Genomic DNA, 20,795 nt, shown 5'->3' with positions numbered 1-20,795 from the left:
CATAGTCTCTTTTTTTGGTGACAATCTCTTTATATTATTGAGCCCCAGATGGTGTGAACCAGTCACATATACATCTACTATCTATCTATAGGAGTTTAAATAGGCGTGCTAACAATAGGAGTTTTGAGGTAAAGAAAGCTTTGCATATATGATGTATAGATGTATTTCCTTAGCATTTCCAGGCTATGGAAATAACAGAGAAACACATACAATTTACAGGTCAAGTTATCCTGTGTGATATCTGTTACGTGAAATAATTACATGAAATAATTATTAGGTAAGCATAAGGTGAGGGTTCCACCTCTACCTTGGTTGGAGTTTCTTTTTTCCAGAGGAATCTTTGACTGGTCTCTCCTGCTTCTCACACAAAGGATGTAGTATAAACTGCAAATGGCTATTTGGATTATAGTCAGTCAGCCTCCAGTGACCCCAATGTATTGACTTCAATCAGGTAAAAAGCAAGAGGCTATCTGCCTACCTACTGATACCATTATCAACACCTGTCAGTCAAAATGTGGTCTTTTTTTCCTGTTTCCTTCTTCTTCTTCTTTTTTCTGGAATCAGGCCTTTATCACTCTTTCTATGTACTTCTATATATACCATCGCCTCCTCCCCTCTTATTGGTGGAACTATTGCAAAGCAAAAATCCAATTATGTGTTGCTGTATGGAAATGTGTTTATTATTTTTGGTGGGATTGCTGCAAAGAAAACATTCTCACTAATTGTTGAAATCTGTAAAATTTTTCTCGTACCAAATCAGCATCCTTGGTATTAAGATGGACTCCCATTAGGGATGGGCGATATAGCCTCAAAATTCAATTTAATCAAAATACTAATAACAGTGAAAACGACATTTCTAACAATACAGAAAACAGTTTTTTTCAGTGCTTGCAGCTTGCATTTATACGCATAAGTAAATGAAGGCTATTTTCCAGCCTTCTTTACGAATTACTTGTCAGGAGCTGCACAGTACTGTCACATGCTTCGTGGCCTGGATGACTCAGCGATGTGTTTTTGCCTTAAGTGGTGCAAAGTTTGTTGTTACCAAAGTATTGTGCTTTTAGAAGGTTTTTAAGTAGCCTCCTTTTTAGGTACTAAACGTCATTGGAGACAAGCGCAGGCTCTTCTCGTTCCTGCACACATTCGGGAACATAGATGGTGTTGCTATAGCAATGGTATTACGATGTAACATTTATATAGTACGTAAAAAATTATTCTGGTATTATCGTGGATGACATGATGATTTCTTTACTAAACAAAAATGTGTTTTCTCTTAAACAACGTTGTTCACAAAGCCAACATCCTGAGCCTTTTGCTCTGCAGGCACTTGAGTGAGAGGAGTGCCATCTAACAGCTTTATGTAGACCCATTATAATTTGATCAAGGCTTTTTAGCTTTTACCTTGCATCTGTGACATGTTTTTAAAGCTAGGAACACAAACAGAAACACCCCACAGGTCTATAGAGCAACTTTCTCAGGACAGTTTTTGTAGATACAACTTGCTCCTCTAACTTTACAATCAGTATCTTGCGGGTGGTGCTGAAGCAATTTACCAAGATTTTGCTGTCAGTTACACAGAATGCAATCAATATGTTAACTTTAGCTGCCAATTCATTTAATCTTTACATCTAATTGGTTGATTTGAATCTTCTCTCTTGTAATTGGTTGTTACTTGTTGTGTGTTCACATGAGCTTTGCATGCTCTAAAAAGTAGTTTAGATAAAATAGTATGTTTTTTTTTACTAGTTTCATCTCACCGTATATTCACGCCTGGTAAGCGATTTGAGTTACAGTGGGGCAAAAAAGTATTTAGTCAGCCACCAATTGTGCAAGTTCCCCCACCTAAAATGATGACAGAGGTCAGTAATTTGCACCAGAGGTACACTTCAACTGTGAGAGACAGAATGTGAAAAAAAAATCCATGAATCCACATGGTAGGATTTGTAAAGAATTTATTCGTAAATCAGGGTGGAAAATAAGTATTTGGTCAATAACAAAAATACAACTCAATACTTTGTAACATAACCTTTGTTGGCAATAACAGAGGTCAAACGTTTACTATAGGTCTTTACCAGGTTTGCACACACAGTAGCTGGTATTTTGGCCCATTCCTCCATGCAGATCTTCTCGAGAGCAGTGATGTTTTGGGGCTGTCGCCGAGCAACACGGACTTTCAACTCCCGCCACAGATTTTCTATGGGGTTGAGGTCTGGAGACTGGCTAGGCCACTCCAGGACTTTCAAATGCTTCTTACGGAGCCACTCCTTTGTTGCCCGGGCGGTGTGTTTTGGATCTTTGTCATGTTGGAAGACCCAGCCTCGTTTCATCTTCAAAGTTCTCACTGATGGAAGGAGGTTTTGGCTCAAAATCTCACGATACATGGCCCCATTCATTCTGTCCTTAACACGGATCAGTCGTCCTGTCCCCTTGGCAGAAAAACAGCCCCATAGCATGATGTTTCCACCCCCATGCTTCACAGTAGGTATGGTGTTCTTGGGATGCAACTCAGTATTCTTCTTCCTCCAAACACGACGAGTTGAGTTTATACCAAAAAGTTCTACTTTGGTTTCATCTGACCACATGACATTCTCCCAATCCTCTGCTGTATCATCCATGTGCTCTCTGGCAAACTTCAGACGGGCCTGGACATGCACTGGCTTCAGCAGCGGAACACGTCTGGCACTGCGGGATTTGATTCCCTGCCGTTGTAGTGTGTTACTGATGGTGACCTTTGTTACTTTGGTCCCAGCTCTCTGCAGGTCATTCACCAGGTCCCCCCGTGTGGTTCTGGGATCTTTGCTCACCGTTCTCATGATCATTTTGACCCCACGGGATGAGATCTTGCGTGGAGCCCCAGATCCAGGGAGATTATCAGTGGTCTTGTATGTCTTCCATTTTCTGATGATTGCTCCCACAGTTGATTTTTTCACACCAAGCTGCTTGCCTATTGTAGATTCACTCTTCCCAGTCTGGTGCAGGTCTACAATACTTTTCCTGGTGTCCTTCGAAAGCTCTTTGGTCTTGGCCATGGCGGAGTTTGGAGTCTGACTGTTTGAGGCTGTGGACAGGTGTCTTTTATACAGATGATGAGTTCAAACAGGTGCCATTCATACAGGTAACGCGTGGGGGACAGAAAAGCTTCTTACAGAAGACGTTACAGGTCTGTGAGAGCCAGAGATTTTCCTTGTTTGAGGTGACCAAATACTTATTTTCCACCCTGATTTACGAATAAATTCTTTACAAATCCTACCATGTGGATTCATGGATTTTTTTTTCACATTCTGTCTCTCACAGTTGAAGTGTACCTCTGGTGCAAATTACTGACCTCTGTCATCATTTTAAGTGGGGGAACTTGCACAATCGGTGGCTGACTAAATACTTTTTTGCCCCACTGTATGAGCTAAATGCAGTGATCTGATTGGATTCGGATCTAAAAAATCATTAAAATCCGGCTTGGTTCGCAAAACTAAATGCTGCTAATTCGTGCAATAAAAATAAATGGTCAGTTCGAACTACTACATTAAGAAAGGTGAGTGCGAAAAATCCTTTAAACACACAAAATATTCACAGGGATTTGTTGTGGTAGGTGTGTGAAGACCTTACACTTGAAACTGAAATGGATTTACATACCATTTCTCCTCTGCAAAGGAGCAGAGCATCTGTCTGTTAGTGCCTCTAATAATTCATAATGTGAAAATGACAATTTCAGCTCAGCCAAACTGGAGGATATTTGCTCTGCTGCCAAAGAGGCATTTAGATTAACTGGCATCTGGACACCCAACCAAAATACATGCTTGAGTCTTGGTAGAGGGAGTCCTGTACAATACTGTACTAGCAAACATGTTTTTAAAAACATGTCACATACTATATTATTTTGGCAGACTTCACAGACTTTCCCTCTACTGAAACCTCTTTGAATGGTCAGTTGTAACCCATATTCTACAAGATACCACCATTCTGCTTCTCTCTCTGTGTAGTTGCAGTGGTGTATGATACTGCAAAAAATACAATTTGGTTATCACAGATACTCCTACTTGTAAGTTATAAAAGCAGTGTATGCAGGGGAGAGCAGTGGGCCATGATTTATGAAGTCTGCATCATCAATATACTTCATGTGGATATATTTTAATGACAACTAGATGTCTGAATTTCGTTTTCTACTGTGAGTGTGTTTTGCTGTATTAATGTGTTTGCATGAAAAGCACTTTAGATCAACTTCTAATGTGCTACATAAATAAAAATAACTTGACAGTCACCATAAAAGGGTATTATATTCAGACATATTCATACTTCAAGTTTGAAGTATTTTTCTTTTTTATTCAATTTCATTAAAATAATTTATGTAGTATGTTTCATATGGGTTGAATATATTATTTTAATGTCTGACTGCAGTTTTTTTTATAGGTAGTCAGTCTGGTAAAGTAACAGTTATGATGACCAATAACACTGTGGTAACTAACCTTAACTAATGTTGAAGAGTCATGATTGAAACATTACTTTTGCCACTAAATGAGCTACCTGGATATTCTGTGTATCTCTGACAGGACTCTGTCAGTGACCTCTGACCTCTGTGTGGAGGTCTAGGTGTGTCTAAAGGATTTCCCTCTTCCTTTGTTTCTTTTGTGGCCTGTTTTGGGGAAAATAAAAATGTATTTAATAAATCAGTAGTGTTGACAAAGTATGAAATTTCTTTCATACATATATTGCTGTTTGCACTGTTTTCATTAACAGCTGTAAAGTCTCTCTACACAATGCTCCTCTTTCTCACTCTGCAGCCCACATGTGTTTTGTCAGTGCAGCTGAGCGACCGCACATCAGCAAAACACATCGGAGCCGGAAGGAGGGGGCGGAGCATAAAGTGCCAGCATGAGAGGAGCTGTGTTTGCACAGACAGAGCTACTTTTTCATGAAACGCAAACAATGTATTGAAACATTGAAACAAACTAAATCATCAAGCTGGTCACTTTAGTACTGATTCGACACCAATACCAATGTTGGCATCGATATTACTGACATTTGGATCAATCTGTCCACGCCTAGCATGCAGCTTAGCAACAGTTGTCGTTTGATCAAAAATCCAACTATAAGAATCAATTGCAGGAAGAGTATGTAGCCAGGCATGTGTCCAGGTCTTTTATAGATAGAAACTTCAATGGAAAAAAATGACAATCTTTCATATTTCAAAGACAGACAGTAGAGGAAAAAAGCGTAATGCATATAAATGAGACAGTGTCGCAGGCTAGCAGAGTAGCGCTAATGCTAGTAACTAGAAAACAGAGATAAGACACAAACAGCAGTGTGCTTTCAACCCAGTATGACAGCAAAACATGTAATAGACACACCGGTCCACCGTGTTCTTTTCACGCTTTGCCTTTCTAAAACGTGAAATGGACACGCGTGCAGAAGTTGCAGTAAGCTGCAGTAACAGTAAAGGAAAAAATATTTTATTTCAAGCCAAAATTAAAATAACCACAGGAAAGCTTTAAACAGACATTAAGAACACATTTATGTGTAAATACATATTAGTCATCTAGCTTAATCATTTCTGGTGATTAAGGATCCTGGAATGTACTTCAGACCTTCGTGGCTTTAAATATATCATCTCCCCCTGCTGGTACTGCAACTCCTGCACGTATATTACACGCTGTCTCAGTCGGGGGTTTCCTTCTCCTACAAGAAATTTCACGACCTGACAGCATCGCAGCTCAAATTCAGTGAACAACAACCCATTCTTTCACAGATGCTTGTAAAGGCTAGGTACTCGATTTACACCTGTGGAAATTGGATTGAATGGACAATACTGTCAAGCTACACTATATTGTCAATGCACCATTTCGCTCAGGTACAGCTTCAGTGAGCACAGTTGTAGTTTTAAATTGTTGAATGGAGGTTAAATTGATGAGTGACATAAATTAGGATACTTTCATCAAATTCTGACATCAGTATTATAATGAATTATAACACAAAGGCCCTTTTAGACTGTTTATGAGTGAATGAAATGATTTTTAAAAAAAGCAGCCTTTCACAAAGGAAACAACCATCTGATTTTGCTTTCATTATCCTGTGTGTGTACTTTGAAAATGCAGCTGGAAATATGGTTTGCAGAAAATGTCAACTTAAATGTCAAGTTTACAATTACAATCATATTTAATAAAAATCAGATTGATACTGCCAATGATAAACACCTTTTAATGTCTCAATCTAAAACACACACTTCACTAGATTTTAATGTAACGCATAACATTTATAATAAACTGACATCTGACATCACAAAATAGTGCATCAGATTGATGCACTATTTTGCAGAGACGAATGACAAAGGATGAGATGTGTTTGAATACAGCTAAACAATGCCATATAATTTTTCGCTCATCAATCAGCACAGAAATAATTAGTTTTCACGCCTGACTATCTCTGACTATCCCTTAGGAGCAGCTGCATTCAGAGTGGGACAGCTTGTTGACTCTGTTTCAGTCAACAATGTTGCTGTTTAGCTGTGAAGAGGAAACCAAAACCACTGGTGCCATAATCATTCCTGTCTCTGTCTCACTCCGTGACCCATTTCTGTATCGTCTCCCTGATGCTCAGCTGTAAAATTACAGAACAGACCTAACATTTAAGGACACATCGGTGGAGTTTCAACAAAAACCGGATGCTCGTCAAGGCGTTGGCTTACAGACACTCACATATCTATACTTTCATTTTTGTGAGGACCGTTAACTCGGCCCTCTCCTAACCTTGACTGTAAAACCAAATTAAAAAGTGCTCGTAAGAGAGATTCAAACAAAATCTGGAACACTTAAAAATTATGTTTGAAATTGAGTGTCAAGGTGAGAAATCTTAACAACTCCATTAAGAGCTGATTTTTCATCTGTAAGGTCAGATATAATAATAACAAATACTGCTTCTCAGGCACAAATGCACACAGACAGAAAATGACAGTATAAATCTGCCGCATGCCCTTTCAGACATGATATAAGACAACAAGTTAGAATGACAAGCGAAACAGAGACAGAGGGAAAAAAATAGTTATGGTTTTTGTTTTACTTTGTACAAAAGAAAAATGGATATCCCACCCATTTCCTGCACTATGCCTCACTCTGTGGAATAAATAACTGACACACACACACACACACACACACACACACACACACACACACACACACACACACACACACACACACACACACACACACACACACACACACAAACAGAGCTAAACCAAATTGTCTGGTGTTGAATGATGCGCCCAGATTCAAGAGTATCAACACGGCTTCCAAAAATGTTTGTGAAGCGGGGCCGGTGTCTAGCCGCACACTGCTTTTTGTAACTGAAAATGGAGAAATGACAAAAGAAATCGACTAATAACTGAAAAGGTACAGCAGCAGTATCTCTCTGTGTGTCACATCTGAGCAGCTCTGCATTTACTACTGCGGGTTAGACCCCATCAAAGGTGTCAGAGCAGCAATCAACCTGTCACGCTTCCACTAGGGTGTTCAACAGACTGACTAAACACAATTTGGACCTCTTAGAGCATCCAGTGAATGTGAGTTGAATTCATACTGGCTAGACACCCAGACTTCTTATGTCTTGATTAAACCCTGCTTTGGTTTTTCAGCCAGATGAACTCTGAGGTCAGTGTAGCTCTTGGATGAAGCACTGACCCCATTCCCTTTTCTGTACTGGCTGACTCTTATCCAAAACATTTGAGGTTTTCCTGTTAGTAAGAGACTAAAATGTAACACATTCATGTCAAAGTTTATCATACAAATAGAGCATGTGATGTATTATAATCTCTCTCTTGCTTTATTTAAATAAATTATTGTACTGTATGTTCTGTTACAATAGATGTTCATATTAAATTTGGCCGGAGTCTCAAATAATGAGGTCAGGCTCAAAAATCTGTGGTTTTCTCCTACTGGATCAATATGATGTCATTTACAGCACATATCCCTAATATGGTCGCGTCAGGTACATAAGCTCCACCCGCTGTTCTAATCTTCTTGTTTATGACGAGCAGCCAATCAAAAGAATTCTGGTCTAAAAGGCAGCTGAAGGGTGTTGAAACAACTTATTTAAGACAGAGGATGAAGTAAGAGGATGCACCAAGGCACAGTATAAGATATATAAAGATTATTTCTAAATGAATCATGGAAAGCTACTCTAGTCGAGTCTAAGAATAAAGATATGGAACTGTTGAATGAGCTGGGAATTACAAGCCCCTTTCAAGTTCTTTAATTAAAACAAATAAAATAAGTCAAACAAGCTCTTTAAGCGTGATTGCACAACAATCAAAATGCACAGAAGAGTGGAACCACTACGAACTAGTGGAACCAATAACTCTATGCAGACATTAGGGTTTCAACAATCCTGCCCACTCTACTATGGAAAGAATGAATGCTAACAGCTTTTTGTGGGACATCAAAGGTCTAGGAGGACCACTGGTACTGATATATCTCTGATGATGGAAGCCGTAGTATCATCAAGTTAGAGTGACTGTCATGTTTCAAACACTCTGTGCTATAAACACTTCATCAACACTGCGGAGGAACACAGTGATATATTCCCAGTGGCATCCTCATCAAAGTCAATCATCAGACTGCAGTAACTACAAAACCACATCTCCAAGGCTCTTTCCAAACATCTCTATGTTGAATGGCATTGCTGTTTGATTAGATATAGGGGAGAGATCGGAATGAGTGCCCCCGCATATTGATCTACAAATACAATAACACAAAAACACAAAAAAATGTGTACTTGAGGCACTGATTCAGGGACACTTATTTTGTGGTTCCTCAATATTTTATTCTAAATACTTTTAGTTCTAAAAAACGCACATGTAACACACTATCCTCTCTTTCACCTGACTGCCTGTGCAAGGACTAAGTACCTCTGTTTTTTTAAAGGCCGCTTCACGCTAACATTGACTCCATGGGGAGCAAAGGCTCTCACGAGGACTAATGGAACAAAGCAACAACGTTTTTCCTTAGATATTATATAAAAGCTGTAGCAGGGGATCAGGTATAAGAGCAGTTTTGCAGGCAGCATTGCATAACTGATACAACTGTCTCGAATGAGTTAAAGGGTATGTATAACACTGTACACGTTTACAAGAAGTTACATTTCAAATGCTAGTATAATATGTATAAGTCAAAATCTTGTTTTTGGTAAACAAGATTTTTTTCTATATCCAACTTCCATCAATATCATGGGATATATCCTAGTTTTGAATATCATCAACAACAACAACAACAACAATCTTTATTTATAGAGCACATTTAAAAACCAGCGGTATACCAAAGTGCTTAACATAAGAGACAGAGAAGTAACACGAGTATTATAAGGCCTTAGCAAAGTATCAAATATACTCACAGGTCAATGCCACTAATACACAGGGGTAATATAAAATGCATATCAAAATAAAAACATAATAAAAGCACAAGCCATAAAAAATATGTATAAGAAAAAATAGAGTAAGTCTAAGAGTCAGGTGCGAGCATTAACAAGCAGGACAGGCGAGATTAAACAAATAGGTTTTTAACCGTGATTTAAAAGATTGGATAGAATCGGACGTCCGGATCACAATCGGAAGGTTATTCCACAACTCTGGTGCAGCCAGGGCAAACGCCCGGTCACCTCTAGACTTCAGCCGAGATCTAGGCTGCACCAAGAGTAACTGAGTAGATGATCTTAATGCTCTGGCAGGAACATACGATTTAAGGAGTTCCTTGAGGTGGCTCGGTGCTGTGTTGTTGGTCATTTTAAACGTAAGCAGCAGTATTTTAAATTGGATGCGGTATTTTATGAGTAGCCAATGCAGGTCAGCTAGAACAGGAGTGATACAGGCAAACTTCCCAGTTCTGGTCAGAATGCGTGCCGCAGCATTTTGGACTGTCTGCAGTCTATGAAGGAGGGCAGAAGGAAGACCAAAATAAAGTGAGTTGCAGTAATCCAGCCTTGAGGTCACAAAGGCGTGGATGAGCTTTTCCAGGTCCTTATGCAGAACATACTGCCTAGCCTTAGAGATGAGACGGAGTTGGTAGAAACTAGATCTGACTACAGCTGACACTTGTTTATCGAGTTTGAACGAGCTGTCAAGCAACACGCCCAGATTGCTAACAGTGTCAGAAAGGGAGCTGGTAAGGGAACCAAAGGCTTCACGAAGTTGGCCACGAGGAACGTTGCTGCCAAATACCACGATTTCAGTTTTCTTATCATTTAGGATAAGAGAGTTTGCTAGGAGCCATTCTTTGACCTCGCGCATGCACTCTTGGAAACAATGGAAGGACAAAGCAAGATCATCATTTAGTTCAAAGTAGATCTGTATATCGTCAGCATAGCAGTGGAAAGCGGTGCGGTATTTCTCAAAGATTGCACTTAGAGGGAGCATATACAGTGAGAAAAGAATAGGGCCTAACACAGATCCTTGAGGCACACCACAGCAGACAGGTGCAGCGGAGGAAGAGCAAGTGCCCAGGTTGACAGAGAAGAACCTATTGGAGAGGTATGATTTAAACCAATCAAGGGCAACACCTTTAATGCCTACAGTATGCTCAAGCCTCGCTAATAAGATGTTGTGATCTACCATATCGAAGGCCGAGGATAAATCCAATAAAACTAGGACTGCAGAGCGTCCATTATCAGCAATTAGAAGCAATTATCAAGTACAAATTTAATGTATGAAATTGAAAGTAAGAATAAAATAGGAAGTACAGAATTTTGTTTCAGCCCTGTATACCATGAGGAACTCTGAAAATGTTAAAAATATGAAGGTTGAATTTCTCTCTATCCTCTAGCTTGAGGATCCTGTGCAGTATCTCAGCTGTTCTTAGGACTGCGCTCTTCTGAACAGAGATCTCTGGGAGTCCTAGTGCTCCGCTTCCCACTGGGACCACTGTTACCTTCACCCTCCACATCTTCTCAAGCTCTTCTCCGAGCCCTTGGTACTTCACGAGCTTCTTGTGTTCCTTCTTCATGATGTTGCTGTCATTCAGTATGGCTACATCTATCACTATGGCTGTCTTCTTCTGTTTGCCTAACACCGCTATGTCCGGTTGGTTAGCCATCCCCATTTTGTCCGTCTGTATCTTGAAGTCTCACATGATCTTAGCTCAATTATTCTCAACCACCCTAGGGGGCGTCTCCCATTTTGATGTTTCTGTATACTATGCTGAACACTTGGTTATGGCGATCCATGTATGCCCTGCCTGCTAGCATCTTGCACCCTGTTGTTATGTGCTGGATTGTCTCAGGGGCATCTTTACACAGCCTGCACCTGGGGTCTTGCCAGGTGTGGTAGACCCCAGCTTCTATGGATCTTGTGCTCAGAGCTTGTTCCTGTGCTGGCATGATTAGTGCCTGTACTGTCTTTCAGTCCAGCTTTGTCCAGCCACTGGTAGGATTTCTGGATGTCAGCCACTTCCTCTAACTGTCGGTGGTACATACCGTGCAAGTTTTTTATCTTGTGGTATTATAGGTAATTTAAGGCTATAAAACTGATTATGATTCAGACAGATGATTGGCAACATGATGTTTTCTATGCTATCCATTCTTAACACCTTGGAACATGCTTTCTGGTGCAAATTACAGTTGAAAGTCCAAAATTACACCTTCCTTCTCCAATCTTCACACTCTGCAAATCCATCCAGAGGGCCAGACTCTACTCTTTGATGGGTTAGTTCAGACCTGCAGGCTGTATGTTCAACAAAGTTAACAGAACACTACTCCAGCAAGAAAATAACAATGGCGAACTGCATCTGTTTATTTATGATTTAAGAGCTCTCTTTGGCAGTCAGGAGCTGTGGTTATCCCCTTTTAACGTTAAAAGCCGCTCAAAATCTGAATGGCTCATTCAGAGACACATATTCTGATCTATGGAGAAAGCAAAGAAACTTTCTCATGACTTCTGGGCCTCTAGACACAGTGGGGACACTTAATTATGTTCAAGAACAATGAGAGTGGATTTTGCATAATACAGTTTGTCTCCTCTGAAACATCATTAGTATAATGTTTCCAGCATCGCTCTCTCATACACACACACACACACACACACACACACACACACACACACACACACACACACACACACACACACACACACACACACACACACACACACTTCTGAGAAAAAAACAACCCAATCTTAAAGTCTGCTAAGTCATTTTCTCCACAGATACAAATAACTATTTATGATCAAGGAATAAACAGACGATGCACAAATAGTTTTATATGAAACGCCTCAGTCCTCATTATTTGCTCCCACTTGGATGTTTCTTTCTCACTTTCTGTTCTTCTCCCTTTTCACCTCTTTATTCCTACGCAGCCCTCATTGCACCCTCTACTTACTCAAACCAAACCACATCACTTGAACCTTCGTGTAATTAAAAAACATGACATGTGATTATGAAATCAGGCTCTCTAAGAGAGGACTGGCAAATGTTTGGATTGTAGCCAAGTTATACAAACCGTGACATATGTGATGAGTGTGGCGCGCAGATATGCTGAAAACAGTAAAAAAATAGTAAAAATAGGGTGTTATAAATGGGTCAGTGCTACACAGCTTCGCAGAGCATGATTAAGAAAGCACGGGGGGGGGGGAGATATGTGGAAAGTGCGGAGGAGTCAAGTCTGCTTTGGAACTAGATAACAGACTTCATGAGGACAGAGTGTTTGTTAATGCTTTTTGCTTGTTGTTTTAAACTGAGTTACATGCACTCCTGGTTAGCCTGCAGTAACAGCTGACAGCCTGTCTCCTCTTTAATGACCCTACAGTCTCAATTTGTGTGGGTCTGAGTGTGTGTGCATGTTCCAGTCTTGTGTTTTGTGTGTGTATTTGTATTTCCTACCTTCAGTCTCTGAGGGTGCGGCGGCCTCAGGTGAGAGAGTGTCTTGGCCCCAGTCTCCTGTACTGTAGATCTGCACTACCAGGAGTCGCTTCAGTGAAACCAGGTCAGCATCTTTGAGCCCCATCTCCAGCTGATGAACAATGCTACGGCCTGGCTGGCTGGTCACCAGAGTAACCTGGGGAAGCAGCACAAATATTGCTCCCAGGAGCACAGACATAGACATTTCATTAGGTTTCCAATGTCAAGGGGCAAGCTGACCTCAATGCAACACAGTGCAAAAAAGTCATCAGGCTCAAAAAGAACTGAGAGGTGCCCTCTTAATGCTTCTTTAAACCACACTGCACAATATTCTGGCCACTACTTGTTTTATGCGCCGACTGATGAGAATGACATCCATGCCATTCACACTACTTCAACTCAAGTGTGCTGCAATTAATCTGTGATGTCTTGCGATGATGTAACCCATTCGCTGCTCTTCCACAACCACACTACACAAACACTATCACTTTTCATTAGCAAGCCACATTGATGTTCTTTGCCACAACTCTTTTCCAAAACCTTTCTGTATTTGAAGTGTTCCAGCTGGTTTTATGAAGGATTATATCAGAGTCACAGGACACAGCAACACCACAACAAAGCATTCTTTATGTCTGACAGTGCTGTGTCTGTTGGGAGTTTGGGGACATGACATGCAGTAAATTACAGTTACTAAAATGAACATGTGATGTCACAACCACTAGATACAAAACAATGTCAGCCCAAAAGGAAAGTGGTACATGCATACTCAACTCTACATTTAAAGACACTCTAAAGGTGTATGACTGTATGTACTGTATCTCTAAGTTTTTGTTATGTGTTAAGCCTCTTAACACTCATTCAAGCATATAAAGGCAACTAACTCAAGAGCTGAACCTGATAAACGACCTAAGAGATACAGCTGGTCCTTGTGTTATTCGATCTACAATTCACTGAAGCCTCATACGAACTAATTTCAGTGGAAGAGTGGCTGTCAAGAAGCCAATCCCAATTTAAGGAAGGGAAACAACTAGAAAAGACTTAGATATGCTAAATTACACATAAACTGGTTTGAAAATCAGAAGCAACAGCTGATAAATCCACATGTTTGGTTCAAACTATCGTCAATATTTCAGAAGAAGGATAATGATAGAATAGTGCCTACATTATAGGTAAAAACATACCTTGATGGAAAAACATAAAACTACTACTATGGACTACTATCAGTGATGGATTAGCATACACAGAGCCTGAACCTCAACATTATTGAGGTAGTGCCGGAAAGAACAGAACAAAAGTCAGCCAACATTAAAAGAAGACTTTTGAATGTCCTTTAAAAACCTTGGAAAAGTATTCCTGAAGACTACTTCAAGAAACTGCAATAACACTTGTCTGAGACAGTTCACACTGTGTTATAGAACAAAGATGGTCACATCACACACTGACTTTCAAGTTGTCAGAGTTGCATTTCTGTATCTCTATTTGCATGTTTCAGTAAACTACCTCGCATTTGTTTTACAAAAACACAAAGAAGTGAGGGCAGTTCAACATTTTTGCACAATACTGCACCTTGACAAAAAATATTTTAAAAACTGTCTCTTTGCAGAAATCCTGAGCTAGTCACTCATCTGAGTTTATTAATGGCTTTTCATTTGAAGATGATGTGAAGATTAATGGCTTCCCCTCTGAATGACCTGTAATGTTGGGTTCTGTATGGAACAAGGTTTGAGGGTCTTTGTGAGTAACTGGGTTACTCAAGATTTCTAGAGAGAGACATTACTGCTGAGATTTTCAAATGTATTTGAGCACCAAAGCAGATGCCTTCAGGTCCTGTTATATTCAAGGGAAGGCGGTATTCTACAGCAGATAAAACTGGAAAACACAACAAAACAATCTAAACAGATAAACAGCATCACAGCCCAAGAGGGAAAACATGTCAACTCGATTTGGGAGCGAGCTATCCCTTTAATTTATTTTTTTTCTCTAACTGAGCTCTCATTATCTGTAAATGAACAAAACTACTGGTAATACGTTTTAAAATGTTTTTACTCATCAGTTATCTTTTTAATAATGAAGATTTCGGCTGAACATTTGGACTAAAGACAGCAACTTAAAATAAGCAGAAAAATGTGATCATGGGAAGAGATGAAATTAGTTTTCTGTGTCATTTACATGCCTAATGGGGGAAAAAAGATAAAATAATGCTAGGCTGACATTTAGCATTCTACTGAATCACATTAACAGTAGCAGGAAATGATGATTGTATTTCGGTTATTGATGAGAGCTGCTCTCGGCTTCCGGCTGTTTAGAAAAAGTGGATGGAAACTGCTGCTCAAGGAGAACACATGCATGCATTAAGCGTCATGTATCTGAATGAAAACATGCATTGTATTGGTGGGCTAGCAAGGCACACACAGACACACATGCAAAGGGCCATGCTTCTGTTTTTTCCTTCACTGTCTCCTAACAGCGTTATTCATATCTCCTACCCTTGGAAGCAGTGGGTCTTAGTGCAATCATCTGTCCAGTGCCTCATAAAAAGCTGGCTGGAATTTACAAAATCTCGTCAACAACCTACAGCCTGGTGTCCAGAGGACACAATGTTCAGCAGCTACCACAGTTCTTACTGGCTGACTGCCGGCCTGACCCGTACATTTAACAAATTAGATGTTTTCAGTGAGCTGAAAGCATCTAATTTGTTAAAGTGAGAGTGAACACATGCCATAAACTATCACTTGGTGACACCAAAAATGTTTTCTGCGGTGCGTTATGAGCCTGCATGTTTTTGCATACCATTAGCAAAAAACATTACACAACATTAATAGAATTGAACGGATCCATGAACTTCAGCAGCAGATATGAGCTTTTAGTGAAACTTGTAATGTTACACTTAACTGTTCAATAATGAGTCAATACAACAGGATACAAGAGGATTTACTTTTTGAAACTGACTGCACGAAGCTCACTAAGGAAACTGGCTTCACTATTTCGTACACTGGCGTTAAGTACCTGATCCGATTTCCCCTTCAAATGGGGAAACACTGAAACTACTAAAGCTTTTTGCGATGTCCTCTTTCTACAGAGATGGTTCACAAGCAGATAAATAGTAGCTCTTTTGCTCCATTTCATATGTGGACAGGCTTATTTTAAGTGCGCACTGTTTCATATAAAACATGAAGAGCCATTAGCAGAGGGTTGTTAACAGAGACATGCTAATGAGATTGCCTTGTTCAGTCTGTTTTTTGCAGCTGCTTAATACACTGAATTGGACCTGAGGACAGCTCATTTAATAGGTATGAGTGGAACCTCTATCTTGAATATCCAAAGGGGATCTATTTAGCGTGAGCTGGTCTGCAGCTGAAAAGATTATCCTTGATAATGAAAATGAAGATAAAGTTTAAAAAAAAAGAAATCCAGTGACAACAACTGCAGAGAAAGAAAAATATGTAAATGAAAAAACATGAAAAACTGTGCCTATTATTCTCCTCACAGATCTAATTGACAGTTCAGGGGATGGAAAGAAGTAATTTACCTGCCGCAGGTAATGCTTCGGTTTCGATGGAAATTTCTCAATGTGTTCTCCTACTTAGAAAGCGCTGATGAATCTCATAAAGCTTTTATGATCAACATGCTCCCTGTGCCTCATAGGGGATGTAGCTCAGTGGTAGAGCGCATGCTTCGCATGTATGAGGTCCTGGGTTCAATCCCCAGCATCTCCACTTCTGTTGCCATTTAGAACTATTTAGACTCAGATTTCTGTGCTACAAAGTGGAATTTGAGTACAAGAAACACGATTATGGTTTAATGCTTTGTATTTACTGTAACAGTTACCAGGGTACTCTTATACCACAGATCTAACTGGCTCTCTAGCAGTGTGTGTTCAGTATAATCGATCAGCACTTACAAACCTACTAAGCAATTTTTTGAAAATAGTAACTGAAAGAGCCTGTTAACCTCTTTGTGCAGATAGTTAGAGGCTTTATATGTGTTTATTACTCCACTAACCATCAGCAAAGTTAAACAGGCTGTGTGTGACACCCTTTCTAAAAGCTGTTTGCCAACTGTAAATGAAAACCAAAGTTAAATTATTCACTAAAAGTTACAGAAGTGTGTACGGTGTTTGTGTCTTCTTTCACTATAAAGACAGAGCTTTCACACATGTGTGTTTCTTTGGAAGATGATCAGGATAGTTGCTCTCTGCTTTGTACTGTGGGGCTGATTCCTAAGTCAATGGTAAGAGTGGTCTCTGAGAGGAGCTCGCTACCCAGTCCCTGTGACTTGTACAAATGTGCAGTTTTACATAGAAATTCATTTCTTGCTGTGAAGTGTCGCTTCTCACCTCCACAGAGATGTTGCTGCCGGCCTGACTGCCAGCGCTGGTGTGTCTGATGTACTGTTTAAACTGCTGCAGACTGTCCAGCACTGCCTGTCGCAGCAGATCAGCTCCCGCAGCTGCTCCTCTGATACAACCTTCACTTGGAATAGACCTCAGCTCTTCAACACAGGAATGCAGCCTGGCGAAGTTACCACGAACTTGCTAAAATAACAAAAGTGACAGGGAATGAAAAATGGATAAAAATGGGAGATAATGTGGATGACAGAATGCAAAGCAGGAAAAGGGCTGATATTTATGTATGAAAGAAAAAGCAATTATAGGAGAGAAATAATGTGTTTTGCACTGCTTTCAGGAATATTACACTTTTATCCATCTTACCACAAGTGGCAATAGACATTCCCGCTGCCTGCTGACGGCATACAGGCTCAGTAGAGGTATCCTACAGGGCCCATCCAGACTAGAGGCCAGAGACAAGAAGTTGTCGAGAGCATCGCAAAGAACTGTGCGGGTCTCTGACCATCGGGGCGGCAGCGCCTCCACAATTAGGACCCTGGCTGGTTGCCGTGGGAACGACGAGGACCAGAAAACCAAACTTGGAGAGTTGGAAGAAGCTGCTGCCCTCTTTCTGCTCTCCATGATAGCCTGCAAACCACAAACACAATGCTGAAGGAACACATAAAGTACACAAAGACAACAAAAGAAAAATGTAAGGTCTCTTCCCCTGTAATGACAATCACCCTTAGGAATTAACAAGATTCATTAAATAAGTACATTATCTGCAGTCCTAATCATCAGTAGGGAAACTAGAACAGAACAAAATAAGCAGAATAAATGAGTTATGCTGCATATGAAAATATGTAGCGAGAAACTAGGTTATAAATCAGTCCATTCTTACATAACTCAGGGCTTTCCTTTAGATCTGAGGAGGATGGTGGGAAAAGAAGTAGTTGAACACTGAAAACATAAGAATATAATCTGAAATGATAACACAGCCAGCTCTGCTGCTCTCAAATGTTCACTTAATCAGAATCATGTTACTATGCTGGAATAAATCATAAATGAAAATATGTAAAACCAAAATGGACAAAATGGAGCATATAAAGAAGACTAAAGTAAGCAACGCTAATGTGTCGAATGCTCCAAATACTGATCAATTTTATCACTGCTGTTTTAAAGATATGATACCGGCAACATGTTTAATATTTTAGAACCTTTAAATTATCTGTTTTGCATAACCAGCAATCCAAAACGCAAAAAACCCCCCCCATTATAATATGAAATGTAGTAATTGACAGCTGGGAAATGGGTCTTTGTGAGGGTGACTATGCACATAAGCACAATTCCATGCTTGAGAAAATAAAACCCACTTAAAAAAGGGACTACAACACATTTGAAAAATATCAGTACCTCATTTTTTCCTTTTGCATCCGCATTCGGGGAAAACCCCCAAACATATCCTTGCAATATTTCCTGTAGATTTCAGAGGGGTAGATGACTGAACAGTCTGAACATATATATTTTGTAAGAAGGGCCATCTGTGTGGCTGTCAAAAGGAAGCAATCAGTCATCCATCACACAGGATGTGCCCAAAGGGTTAAAGAGGGAAACCCCCTAATCTTTCTATAAACAGTTACTCCATCAGAAACCCGTCATTATGGAATATATATCTGCAGCATCGTTGTCTCCCTTTACTGACACACAGCTACTCAGCTGGTTGTTTAATTTCCACAGCTTGTTGAGTGCAGCTGATGGCATTTTGTTGTGTAGTTTACACATAAGGGACTGTGACGTGAATTTCATTTTAAGCAAATAACTGATTAAATTGCTGAATTAATTGCTGTTTGTCAAATATGAAGATTTGATCATTTTTTCAATTCATTGTAAACAGAATATCCTTTGGTATGGGACTGATTGTTATAGTAATTAAGCTTTGACTGGGATGTGCAAATTAGCACACTATTTGACTGATATGTTACAAAATGAAATCACTCTGAGACATAGGATAGATCATGTCTATGTAAAACACACTTAAAAACCTGAAATAGTAAAGGCAAGTCATAGGCCTGACTCAAGGCTAAAAACAGAAGCAAATACAACAGATTTAGAGCCATTACTAGAGAGCTTGGAGTGGACTTATCAGGGCAAAACCATTGACAGAAATAATCCCTCAAAGGCTGAGCTCCGAGCACTCTTTATCATCCCAGGTCTTTTAATCCTGTATCCCCAGGCCCTGCTCTATTGTTGTCTTCAATATAAAGGGCACATTGTGTAAATATGTGCATTGTTTGATTGTGTGCCCTTTTCATCTACCTCTGACTCAGTTCTCCTCTTCTAAGCCAAATTCTGTGCTTCCCACCACCCAGATCAAATATCTTTCACCTTCACACCTTGATCTTGCATCACCTCTAAGACTACTGTTCAAAGACAAATAAATGTAATCAGATTCAACCCAGTAGCTAAAAAAATGAATCCTTTTGCCACAGGGGTTTTGGGTTGGTTATTCACTGACCTAAAAAAATATTTCAGGCATTACTTAGTGGTGTGAATTTAACATCACACTACAGTGACACAAACACATCTCTTTTTGTGCAGCTTTAATAAGCCAAGCAGTCCATACTGCCTGTGGTCATGTCTTTAATTAAATGATTTTGACACAAATAATAGGTGGCAAGAAACATTAATTTATTAGTATTTAAAAACTAAACACATGTAAATTAGATTATTCTTAGATTAGAAAGCTGTTATATTAATTTTAGCTAGGATTAGCAATTTATACCTTGCAAAGTTTAGCTAACATTACCTTGCTGAGTTTAAGTTCCAACTTCTCTCAAAATAGCTTCTGCTGGACGGTCTGTTATGTCAAGTAGACAGGTTAATAAAAGTATATAGAAAAGAGAAAACCAACAAACTTTTGCGATACAACATGCACAGGCTCTGCTTCTTATCAACAAAATAGCTAACCTAGACCTGAGAGTTAGTCGGTTAGCATGCTAACGTTAGCTAGCTAACAGTAGGCCTGTAACCTGAATCCAGAACAGCTTCAATACAAAAGGGCATAAATAACATAATAGAGACACAGCACCAATAATGTTACACTGGGAGTTAACTAAACTTACTTTGAAACAATTTCTAGTTTACTCTGCTAATTTATTAATGCTGAATAAAACTGACATATGTGGGGAATTTTGCAGGTATATAAAACTGATAATTCATTTTTAGAGAATTTCATCTACATTTTAATATTATTTGAATTAAACATCTGTAATAGATGGTAGAGAGTTGTTGTTTTTTTTTTTAATTCAAGACAAACAGATTTTTATTAAGTTGCTGAGACGTTATTATTTTCAGTTGTTGTGTTAAATTTCTTTAATCTTAGTAAGCAGCAATTTCAATGTTTCATCTACCCAACTGATTGTTATTACTCCTTAAATACATTGTGGTATTATCTTCTCAGAACAACCACTTTGCGGTCTGCCTCTGACATCCTCTGTTGTATGGAAACTGGCCTTCAATTTGGAGATGTACTATGGCTCACTCCAAACGACGCTACAACTTGGTTTTGCAGAACAAATGCTTGAAGTTTCTCTGTGCACAAGCCC

General features: G+C 39.5%; 1 protein-coding gene and 1 non-coding gene across 3 annotated transcripts in view; one reads left to right on the top strand and one right to left on the bottom strand.

Moving 5' to 3' along the window:
* The window catches only part of m1ap (meiosis 1 associated protein), a 59,968-nt gene extending 39,681 nt beyond the window's left edge, over positions 1 to 20,287 (bottom strand). The window contains exons 1-4 of one of the 2 annotated variants that reach the window (XM_026161678.2): positions 19,997 to 20,287; positions 17,575 to 17,838; positions 17,200 to 17,397; positions 12,846 to 13,020 (exon numbers count right to left, since the gene is read on the bottom strand). In XM_026161678.2, the coding sequence (XP_026017463.2) occupies positions 12,846 to 13,020; positions 17,200 to 17,397; positions 17,575 to 17,832 (631 nt within the window). In that variant the 5' untranslated portion in view covers positions 17,833 to 17,838; positions 19,997 to 20,287. The remainder of the gene's footprint in view (positions 1 to 12,845; positions 13,021 to 17,199; positions 17,398 to 17,574; positions 17,839 to 19,996) is intronic. The other variant, XM_026161675.2, reaches the window with a different exon arrangement.
* On the top strand, positions 16,508 to 16,579 carry trnaa-cgc (transfer RNA alanine (anticodon CGC)). The gene has a single exon. It is a non-coding gene; the product is annotated as a tRNA-Ala (tRNA).
* Positions 20,288 to 20,795: the final 508 nt, after the last annotated feature.

The sequence above is a fragment of the Astatotilapia calliptera genome, chromosome 3 (genome assembly GCF_964374335.1).
Source record: "Astatotilapia calliptera chromosome 3, fAstCal68.1, whole genome shotgun sequence".
Lineage (NCBI taxonomy): Eukaryota > Metazoa > Chordata > Actinopteri > Cichliformes > Cichlidae > Astatotilapia > Astatotilapia calliptera.
The sequence above is the reverse complement of the archived record's forward strand: the minus strand, read 5'-3'. Positions and strand labels throughout refer to the sequence as shown.